General features: G+C 43.0%; 1 protein-coding gene across 1 annotated transcript; it reads right to left on the bottom strand.

Annotated features, from left to right (window-relative positions):
• Positions 1–6861: 6861 nt before the first annotated feature.
• Positions 6862–11015, bottom strand: LOC131890916 (uncharacterized; the record flags this gene model as incomplete). The annotated part of the gene is given in 2 exon segments (XM_059240368.1): positions 6862–7228; positions 9779–11015. Coding segments are annotated over 2 exon segments (1529 nt in total), but the record flags the coding sequence as incomplete, so codon positions are not given.
• Between the last annotated feature and the right edge of the window lie 459 nt (positions 11016–11474).

The following is an 11474-nucleotide window of genomic DNA, read 5'->3' as shown; positions in this document are numbered from 1 at the left end:
ATGAAGCACAAAATAAAGGAAAAACGGTTCATTTGCAGCTGAACAGTGAGGTTTTTGAAATTGGAGGGAATTGAAGCAAATGATAAGGTAAAATGAGCTCTTCCAAAAGTTTTTCTCGTCTCCTCTTTCTCCCACATAATGACCCTCTCCTTTCGGTAGTAAATGTTTCCTTGTCCTGGCCACTTGAGATACTTGTTAATCTCTGTTCTACTTTCTACTCCGTGCCAACCCCATCCCCAATCTCCCTTTGTCTGCCGTGCCCTCTTTTTACACTACGCATGCACTCATCCAGGCCATGGAGTACGTCCAGGCTAACACCACCGTCGCCTGCATTTGACGCCGCGTAAAGTTAGTTACAATCACCGGGCCTCCTTCATCCGGTTTTTCAATCTTTCGCCCGAATCGCGCGAAATTTGTTCGCTTTTCCAGTAACGTTGCATCGCCTGAGTAAAATGAACTCGATTCAAGTGTCCGTCGCCTTTTTGGTAGAGAATTTCTACGAGAAGAGCCAGGAGTGGGTGACATTCCAATCCCTCCTGGATGAGGGCCCACTGAGGGTCGTCCTCGTCCTCTGTCATCAGGACTGTCTTATGGTTACGTTATTTAAGTAAAAAAAAGGTAATTTACCTTTTCCTTAAATTTTCTAATGGCAAGTATATCTAAATTGTCTCTCATGACATCATATGGACGTGTTTGAGGGAATGATTGTCCTCATTGCATTTCTAATTTAGTGCATTTTGGTTGGTTTAAGGGCTTCCAGGACGCGGTTATTTCGAAATTTGGAGCGGATGCAATTATGAAGGACCGGACGCGGAGCAAAATTTTCAAAATTGAAAATAAGTATGTCGTGGAGGAAGCCCAAAACATCGGGCCTCTCCAATCTGATAGATTTCTGTCAATCTATGAATTGGGGGACTTCTTATGCGGAAGCAAAATCGCATTTGAAAGTTCCCCCACCCGTCTCATCATGGGATATAGTGCGAGTTTCTACCACACCGGCATCCTATTCACGCGCCGAGATGGAGGGGAGCCGGATGTGGTGGAATTGGCCATGGATCCGATGTGGAAGGTACCTCCCACTCTGAGGGTCAGCCCTGTCTCGGAGGTGGTTGAGCGGAGTCCGACCGCAATGCGTGTGGACAACCGCTACATCAAGGATGTAGGGATGAGACGGGGCGAAGTTGACCTGAGAAAGACCATTTATCGACTCATTCGTCTGGAGGGATTGCCCATATCTTACAATTTTGGAAGGCTCAATTGCGACCATTTAGCCACTTTTCTATTGAGTGGGGAGCCCATCTGGACAACAAAGCAATACGGGGCATCCCTTGCTTCCTGGATTAGCGTGTGGGACATATTTAAGGGGGTGGTTGACAAACCATTTTTGCTGGCGTTAGAAGAGAAGACTTCCCACTATTAATTCGATCTTCATAAGGTAAGAGAGTCCGAGCAAAGATCCTCCATAACATGGCAAGGTCCATCTACAAGCTTGCCAAAGAAGAAACCACAAGTCGCATGACAATGTGGAGATTGGTCCGAAGAGACCTAGGTAGGGATGTATCCTTACAAGAAGAAATATTAACGCCTCCTGTCTGAGGTCATCAGAACCAAACGTTTAGCCAGGAACAAGAACATTCTGGCACAAATAAGTCTCAACACGGAAAAGACAATTTTGTGGACCGATGAGAAGGTCTTTACCATTCAGACCGTTCATACCCATCAAAACAACAGGGTACTTGCCGACAGCAAAAATGAAGAACGATCTGCCTCCAGGTGTCAGATACCTGAATCAGTGTTGTTATGGAGAGGCATCTGCAGCAATGGTTCCAAAAGTCTCTTGATTTTCTTTGAAAATAGGTAAAAATAAGCCAATTAGTGTTTCTTCATTTGCTGAGTGAGAAAGAGCTTCCTTGGATCAAGGAGAGATGTGGGGACTTGAAACAGGACGAAGCACACTCTCACACAGCAAAGCTTGTTCAGCAGTGGTGCAAGGACATGTTGCCAGGATTCTGGAGTAAGGGTTTGTGCCTGTCCAGTAGCCTGGATATAAATCCCATGGACTATGGGTTTTGGAGCAGAGAGCTTGTGGAAGGTCTGTTCCAAATTTGAGTACTCTTAAGAAAAATCTGGGGGCAGAATGGGATAAAAATTTTGCCGACGAAGTGCGTGCCGGGGCGGCAGGCACTAAGGACAGGTTCACGGCTGTGGTGAAGGCAAGAGACGGATTTATTGAAGATTGATTACTCAAACAATTCCAATTATGTCCTGAGTTCGCGATGAAGCTAACAATTCATTAAAATACGTATTCATTTGCCATTCATTTTACTTTCTTTCTGCCCGAGTTTAGACGGGATACGGTGAAGGTGTAGTCACCAGACTGAATAACGTTTTGGACTTGGTCTTCTCGAATTACCCTGATCCTTGATCTGATCCAGTACGTCTATCGTCTATTTGATACTATATGTACATGGCTTAGTAAGGTGTCAGGTACCATATATTTGAGAAAGGGTCGACCAATACTCGAAAAGCCGGCGTCATCGAGAGTAAGACCGAGCAATTTGTTAGTCTGGCCAATGAGCATTGGTCTTAGCCTTTGATCGTAGAAGTATTAGAAGAGCTAGACTTGGTTTTAATTCTAAAACAGGAATCGTCTAATGATGCAACAATAGATGAATTAATTTCTTTTTTGAGAAAGTTTGCTCCAATCTAGCTATCCCCGAGTTCCGAAAAGTGGGACACGGAGGAAAATACCAAAATGATTTATTTGCTTTTATCTACTAGTAGGGAGTACCTAGGCGCTGTTGATCCAGTAGCATATTTCAAGTCAGATTTGGACAAATGTTCATGTAGTATTCTAAATCAACCCTTTGTTCAAGGACTAGCTCGGTCTGTCAATTCAAACTCGTTGATTAACTAAGTAAATATCATGTATAGATTAAAAGGTAATTAATCGACGAATTATAACCATTCATATAAATAGTGCTGGCATAACATTCCCTGTAGCGGTTAGAACAGGCCATGACAAAACAAACAAAAAAACGCGACTTGTGGGCAAGTATCTCCATGATTTGTACGTGGAAGTTCTTCATAATCTCGTTTAATGTATTCCTCCTATACCTTGATCCATTTCATCGTGATCCAATAATCTATTTGACTGGAGCACGTGATAGTCCATCTTGAAATGGAGATTATTACATCGAGCATGTCGTCTCATCACCTCATTCTTTACTACCTGTCAAAATTGTTAGCACATGGAAGGGATCAGATTAAAACGAAAGCCCTTGTAGTGGTTCTGCGGATCTATCCGGATTAGGTTCGGGGAATTAAGATCACGTGTGGTTAAACATAAGCTGGTCGTATTTCATGTGTCCAAGTGGTTGCGAGAGTGAGTTCAGGATATCGAAAGTGTGACTGACCATCAATGTTGTCCTACACCCCTAATCATCCATCACCGGAGCCTAGTCATCAGGCCCCGCCATGCCCTGATCCCAGACCCCTAATCCACTGGATGGATCGCAATCCAAGCCAAAGCCAGGACGAGTGGGTCGATTGTCTTTGTTTCCAAATGCCCCTGAATCCCTCGACGGTTCCTATTTTTGTTCGTCGCCCCATTCCAACAACCCCCTTACGCTACACGAAATATGTTTACGTTCTGCACTGCAGAGGGCGCTTTTTCATCCAGCCTTTACCAAATAAAGGGCGGATTAGGCCAATTCCTTGTTATTGATTTATAATGCGTTCGTGTTGTTTTTGACTTATTCTACCAAAATCTTATTTATGATTAGTGCCCTAGGTCACATAATGTCCGGAAAAGAAATTGGGTTCAAGGCAAGAGCACTTTATGTAGCAATCTACCGTGCCTCTTCCCGTTTTCTTTGGGCCGTGTGACGTTGCGAATAAGGGCCCTTATGTGTTGTTGTCCCCTCATTTCCCTTTGTCAACAGCACCATGACAAAGCCAAGGCGATCCTCACCAGCAATGCCAGTAACTGTGAGAACTACTGCTACAACTTTCGGGGCCGATCTCTTGGCTCCATTACTCATTTGACGAATGATATCAAGGTCACAAAGAACCTGGAGGACATTAAGTAAAGTTCCAAGTTTACGACGTCAACAAGAACAACCTGCGGTGGAAAGACCTGAAAACACTCGAGGATGCGAGGAAAAAAGGCTACTGAAGAAGACGAGTGCGCTAATTTGGAGAGAGAAGACACACTGCAGCGCATGCTCATGATGGCTCAAAAAAGAGCTTCCATGAAGAACTAGATTGTGTTAGAAATTGCACAGGTTTAAAGAAGACATCAAGGCTCCATTTGTTGACAAGCAATTATTGCGGGTGGGAGGTCGGCTGGATAAAGCTCAATTCCATTTGAGTACCGTTCATCCCATCGTTTGGATCCAAAGCATCCCCCGGTGGGGGAGGATTTCGCAACACCGCCATCGTAAAAAATGCGACGCCAACAAAAGTCCGCCAACGCACATACTTATTGTACACAACCCACGTTCCTTTCTTGCTTCATTTACCCATATCAAATATTGGGTAAGCCAAGGTTCCAATAGTTTTCATGGAGCGTCAGTTATTGCTGTTGATTCTTGGATTTATTTTCCACTCTATTGTGTTTCAAACATGTCTTATATATATTGTCATCCGGAATAGGCGCCACGACCTTCTTCCACTTCTTGATTCCCAATCGCTTTCGGATGGCTTTGGGCACACGTGGCATATCAAAATGGTCCAAATGCTTGAATTCAGGATGCCAATGCTTCTTGCCCAAGAAATCCATTTTGGTCATCAAGAACCAAGGTTCTTCCCTGGTACCATCGCTGAACAACATGGCAGGGTGATCGATCCGGTAGAGCTTTTGAAATGGTTGAGTGACAGGTTTCTTGAGGTGGAATGGACGGTCTTCGCGCGCACACAAAGCTCTGCAATGGAATCAATCCCACGTTATTTCGTGTAGTTGCACTGACAGCTCAAATCATGGCTGGAAATCCCGGCCATTATAAGGGGGCTTAAGGTCGAGTTAGGCAGTACGATGAAGTACAAATCGAAACGATATCCGGGACTATCCCGTATGGGTAAAGTACGTAAGTGTTTACATTTACCGATGAGTACAACACTAGAGTTCTATGAGTTACGCAAACAATATTTTGCAGCACAAGAATGTGAGTAGATATACGATTTTATACTAGATTAGGGCTCAGGGACTTTGAACACCACAATGATGATTTTTCAAACAATTCGGTAGCTGAATTTTGGTGAGAAACCTGAGGGTTCATTATTCATTACGAGGCAAGGAGCAATTAGTTTTGTATTTGCGTCAGAAAAGCCCGACCTGCCGACCATGACCATAACAAATCTCAAAACCTGTTGCTCAACGCAATCAGACTGACTTTAATCATACGATGGTCTCGAGTTCCACCCCGCTCCTTGATGAGTTACATGTTTTTTTCCAAACACTCAAGACTGGATGTGATTTACAAAAAGAAAAATATGTCATGCCTGTGACCAACTGTCTATCACTTATGTTTTTAATTCTTATGAATTCACACTCAAAAATGTAGGCAATGTCCATAGGATCAGAAATGCTATCTAGTTCGATTGATCTTGAAATTAGAAAAGAGATGAAGAGTTAGTTTGATTAACCGACGCCATCAAATTTTCTAGAAAAAGATTGGATATAATTGCAACCAAAGCAAATATAGTTAATCCGGTGTAATTGAGCCACCCCAATTCGCTCGAAAATCAGCCAAGTTGATCACAAACCAAATCTGAACCTATGTTACCAGATATTATTGGGTGCGTTGAAGTTAAAGTGACCAGTTTCACGGAACTTGTCATTTGATATAGAACAAAAAGTCAAGTGCGTTGTAACAATCCATCCAAATGACTCGGAAGACCAACACTCTCGGCGTTAGGAGTTTCGAGGAATTTAGCCTTAGTGCTTGAGCTTGACTCACACCTTTTTCAGTCGATTGCTAAACCTCTCAAGAAAGGCGCTTCAAATGATGCAGTGAAAAATCTACAAAGACAAATTTTGTTCTATTTATCTGCAGAACTGAAAAAATGGACGCAAAAATTAACAACTTCAACTTTGATTTTTTTGAAATACGAAAAATTTTCAAACTTACGTCCGGTGAGTGGACTGTTGGGCAATTAATGAGAGACCCGATCCTAAAATCCGTTGCTTTACATGCTGAGAGCTTCTGCAAGGACATTTATTTAGAAGGCGATGACATTGCACAAGAAAAGTAGGCCCTTGACGACAACCCTTAACATGTTAGGCATTCAGGATTGTCAAGAGGAGCAAAGATTGGGAGATCATTTTCGTAACAAAGAGAAGGACAAACCAACCTAAAATTTTAGTCCTTAATAGACAACATTGGTTGAACTAGAGGGCTAGTGAACCATACTGCATATCAATGATTCAAATATCTAATGGATTTTTTTTTTTTCATTTCGACAATTTCCTAGCGGCTAAAATGGTTTAAATGGAGTTCCCACCGAAGAAAAAATACATTGAAAATAAAAGGTTGCACTACGATTCAAACATGATTTGCAATGTTTGAGATAAGAAAAAAATGAACATCAGATAACTCTATAATGCTGCGGAACTCAACAGTTTCACGTATTATTTAATTGTCACTCAAATCTTCGGAATCAGTTTATAGAGCTTATTGAGAGAGTAAAGCTATTTTTTGCTACGTTGCCATTTCTGAGAGTATGTTTTCCCTAGCCTCCAATGTCAAAAATGCGACGCCAACAAAAGTCCGCCAACCCACATATTTATTGTACACAACCCACGTTCCTTTCTTGCTTCATTTACCCAATATCAAATATGAGTTTCTCCAAGGTTCCAATAGTTTTCATGGAGCGTCAGTTATTGCTGTTGATCCTTGGATTTATTTTCCACTCTATGTGTTTCAAACATGTCTATTATTTAGTGTCATCCGGAATAGGCGCCACGACCTTCTTCCACTTCTTGATTCCCAATCGCTTTCGGATGGCTTTGGGCACACGTGGCATATCAAAATGGTCCAAATGCTTGAATTCAGGATGCCAATGCTTCTTGCCCAAGAAATCCATTTTGGTCATCAAGAACCAAGGTTCTTCCCTGGTACCATCGCTGAACAACATGGCAGGGTGATCGATCCGGTAGAGCTTTTGAAATGGTTGAGTGACAGGTTTCTTGAGGTGGAATGGACGGTCTTCGCGCGCACACAAAGCTCTGCAATGGAATCAATCCCACGTTATTTCGTGTAGTTGCACTGACAGCTCAAATCATGGCTGGAAATCCCCGGCCATTATAAGGGGGCTTAAGGTCGAGTTAGGCAGTACGATGAAGTACAAATCGAAACGATATCCGGGCACTATCCCCGTATGGGTAAAGTACGTAAGTGTTACATTTACCGATGAGTACAACACTAGAGTTCTATGAGTTACGCAAACAATATTTTGCAGCACAAGAATGTGAGTAGATATACGATTTTATACTAGATTTAGGGCTCAGGGACTTTGAACACCACAATGATGATTTTTCAAACATAATTCGGTAGCTGAATTTTTGGTGAGAACCCTGAGGGTTCATTATTCATTACGAGGCAAGGAGCAATTAGTTTTGTAATTTGCGTCAAGAAAAGCCCGACCTGCCGACCATGACCATAACAAATCTCAAAACCTGTTGCTCAACGCAATCAGACTGACTTTAATCATACGATGGTCTCGAGTTCCACCCCGCTCCTTGATGAGTTACATGTTTTTTTCCAAACACTCAAGACTGGATGTGATTTACAAAAAGAAAAAATATGTCATGCCTGTGACCAACTGTCTATCACTTATGCTTTTAATTCTTATGAATTCACACTCAAAAATGTAGGCAATGTCCATAGGATCAGAAATGCTATCTAGTTCGATTGATCTTGAAATTAGAAAAGAGATGAAGAGTTAGTTTGATTAACCGACGCCATCAAATTTTCTAGAAAAAGATTGGATATAATTGCAACCCAAAGCAAATATAGTTAATCCGGTGTAATTGAGCCACCCCAATTCGCTCGAAAATCAGCCAAGTTGATCACAAACCAAATCTGAACCTATGTTACCAATATTATTGGGTGCGTTGAAGCTTAAAGTGACCAGTTTCACGGAACTTGTCATTTGAATATAGAACAAAAAGTCAAGTGCGTTGTAACAATCCATCCAAAATGACTCGGAAGACCAACACTCTCGGCGTTAGGAGTTTCCGAGGAATTTAGCCTTAGTGCTTGAGCTTGACTCACACCTTTTTCAAGTCGATTGCTAAACCTCTCAAGAAAGGCGCTTCAAATGATGCAGTGAAAAATCTTACAAAGACAAATTTTGTTTCTATTTATCTGCAAAACTGAAAAAATGGACGCAAAAATTAACAACTTCAACCTTTGATTTTTTGAAATACGAAAAATTTTCAAACTTACGTCCGGTGAGGTGGACTGTTGGGCAATTAATGAGAGACCCGATCCTAAAATCCGTTGCTTTACATGCTGAGAGCTTCTGCAAGGACATTTATTTAGAAGGCGATGACATTGCACAAGAAAAGTAGGCCCTTGACGACAACCCTTAACATGTTAGGCATTCAGGATTGTCAAGAGGAGCAAAGATTGGGAGATCATTTTCGTAACAAAGAGAAGACAACCAACCTAAAATTTTAGTCCTTAATAGACAACATTGGTTGAACTAGAGGGCTAGTGAACCATACTGCATATCAATGATTCAAATATCTAATGGATTTTTTTTTTTTCATTTCGACAATTTCCTAGCGGCTAAAATGGTTTAAATGGAGTTCCCACCGAAGAAAAAATACATTGAAAATAAAAGGAGACAAAAAATATTCAGAAATTGGTCTTATGAACAGATCACAGTTCCTTGAAACAAAGTTTTAGTCCACCTAATATTCATAATTATCCGTTTTGGGCTAACACTTTTTTGAATGTTTCTTCCCTGTAAATACTGAAAATTCTATTCATTTTGAACATGATTGCATTGGCGGAAATCAAAAGGCCGAAATTAACAGTTATTGTCTTCTCAAAAAGACATCATTGCAATAACTTTTGGAACACCCTTTATGTGGCCGATACACATTCGGAGAAACAGTTAGGCCCTCAACAATGGGTTCCAATTTCTCTTACGCCAATACCTCGTCTTCTCAGTTAAGACTCGGACGTGCCCGTTTTTGTAGGTTGCCTTTCGGGGCTTCTGGTCGGATTGATAAGGCTTACCTGACCCAAGGATACCTTTAACAGGAGGATTGGACATGGCAATTGGCGAAGCTGGGCCACTTTGTGAAAACAACATCTCAGCTCCCCCAAAAGTCACAAGAGATGCTACCATACCTTATGAAACAGCGATTTAAAAGAAAAAAAGTCGTGTTTTTATGACAAAATGTTGAGTTATCTTACTTTAAGTGAAAATATCGCAAGTTTCTGGTTTACTCGTATGTAGGAGAAGGTCTAGAGTTTTCAGATTAGGTAATGATGATTAAAATACAATATGTGCAGTTTGACCTCAAATGACAGTGCCTTTCTTTCTCCGTGTTTCCATCTACACCTCCATCAAAGAGCTATGACAAATAGAAAAATCGGCCTAGCTCCGCTGATGTCCACTCCTGTAGTTACAGATCTCTCCGCCTGACCGTAATATCAAGCCCTCTTTGAAGGCCAACTTCTACATGGCCAACTTCTACATGGCCAACTTCAGCATTCCACAGAACGAGAGCTTCAGGTGAGCGAGTGATCTGTGAACTTACCGATACTGCTTGAAGAAGGTCGTTCGGTTGTAGTTGTTGCGTACATTGTTCAAACTTTGGGCCACCGCCTCGGGTTGGGCACTCGGCTGGGCCAAGTAGAACTGAATGATGCGTCCCATGAGATCAATATTTACTTCCGCCTGTCCCGTTTCTTCATTGGTTTTCATCATATCCTCCTCCGGCTGGATCCAGCACACGTTATTGGGGAATCTCACATCCTCTTCGTCGATCAAGGCCGTCCGATTCAATTGAAAAGCGCCCAGTTTCCACTTGAGACCATCGGTGATGATGGTTTGAGTGGTCAAAGGCTCGCTGATATTATTAATGGGTTCATAGCCTAAATGACACGCTTGACTGAGGAGCTGACCGAAACCGGCCAGAATCATCTTGGTGCACATCAAGTCCTCCCGGTAACCGTATTGATCATCGGCCAGGGTCGTATTGGTGACGCGCGTCCCAATCTCATTAAAGGAGCTTAAGATTTGCAAAGACGCGAATGATTTGGGTGATCCGGTCCAAAATCCAGGCAGGTTCACTCCCGATTCGCTTCTCGCCGAATAACCTAGAGTTCTGGGATCCAATTTGAATTCGGGCACCTCATCCTGCTGGTGACAAAGATCGTGATTTCGCTCCAAGAAAGGTGGTATCATGCTCGGATGTCGATGCACCAAAATGGGTTGAGCCTTGTATTGAAAACTTCGGTCATAAGGCTCATAGACCGTGGGCTCGTCGTCGGGCGATCTTTTGACCGGACGCAGGGGATTCGTGCGAGCGTGTTTAATGCTACCTCGGCGACGTTTGATCATGGATTTGTCCGGACCCATGCCCGATCGGAACCAGAAGGCCTCCAAACGAGGCGAGTGATCCATTTGAGCCGACATCAGATGAGGCGCTTGACCCAGTATGTGCTTGACCCAGAACGAATTGAGGGCGTGGACTCGACGGGTTTCCCGACCCTTGATCAGGGCGTGCGTACTTTCCGGGATGGGCGTGCCGAACGGCTCATGGCCGTAGATCCTTTCCGAGAGGACCTCGTCGGCCGATTCGATTTTCTTGAGATCCGACATCAATTGGGCGTACTTCGGGGCCAAGTTCAACGCCAATTCTCGGCCCAGATCGCGTGTGCTCTCGTACACGTCGGGTAAGCCCTCCAGAACGTGAGTGCTCGTCATGGCTTGGGCAAACTCTTGGGAACCATACATGAGGTTGTCATCGATCAACTTGTAGGAATACCAACCTAAAAATATGGGCCAGATGGTTTGAACACGCTCAGTTTTCCATACATAAGTTGAGAGCATGGTGAAGTTAGGTGAGGTTGATTTGAGCTGGCTAGGCATTCAAAGTTGACTCCATTTCTTTTCTCTTTCTTTCCTATTTGGCCTTTATACCTTCGTGGTAGATTAAAATGAGATTGAGCTAAAGAGCCCCAAGATGCTTCACTTCGTATCCGATTGAGCTACGTAGGTGCCGTGAGGTTCAATTGAAACAAAGTCACAACACCATCCGCCAGGTCAGGTCATTGATGGATGGCGAAATCCCTTTACCAGACTCAGACTACGCATGCCCGGTCAGTTAAGTGCTTACATGATCACCGACCGCAGGGTTGGCAAATGGGTTAATCCCGGGGCGATGTTTTTGGGTTTTAATGGGCGGGTGGGATTGGTTTTTGGCTTGGTGGGTTAAATTGGCTTTTCTA

The sequence above is a fragment of the Tigriopus californicus genome, chromosome 11, assembly GCF_007210705.1.
Source record: "Tigriopus californicus strain San Diego chromosome 11, Tcal_SD_v2.1, whole genome shotgun sequence".
In the NCBI taxonomy this organism is placed as follows: domain Eukaryota; kingdom Metazoa; phylum Arthropoda; class Copepoda; order Harpacticoida; family Harpacticidae; genus Tigriopus; species Tigriopus californicus.
This window is presented reverse-complemented; position numbering and strand designations above follow the sequence as displayed.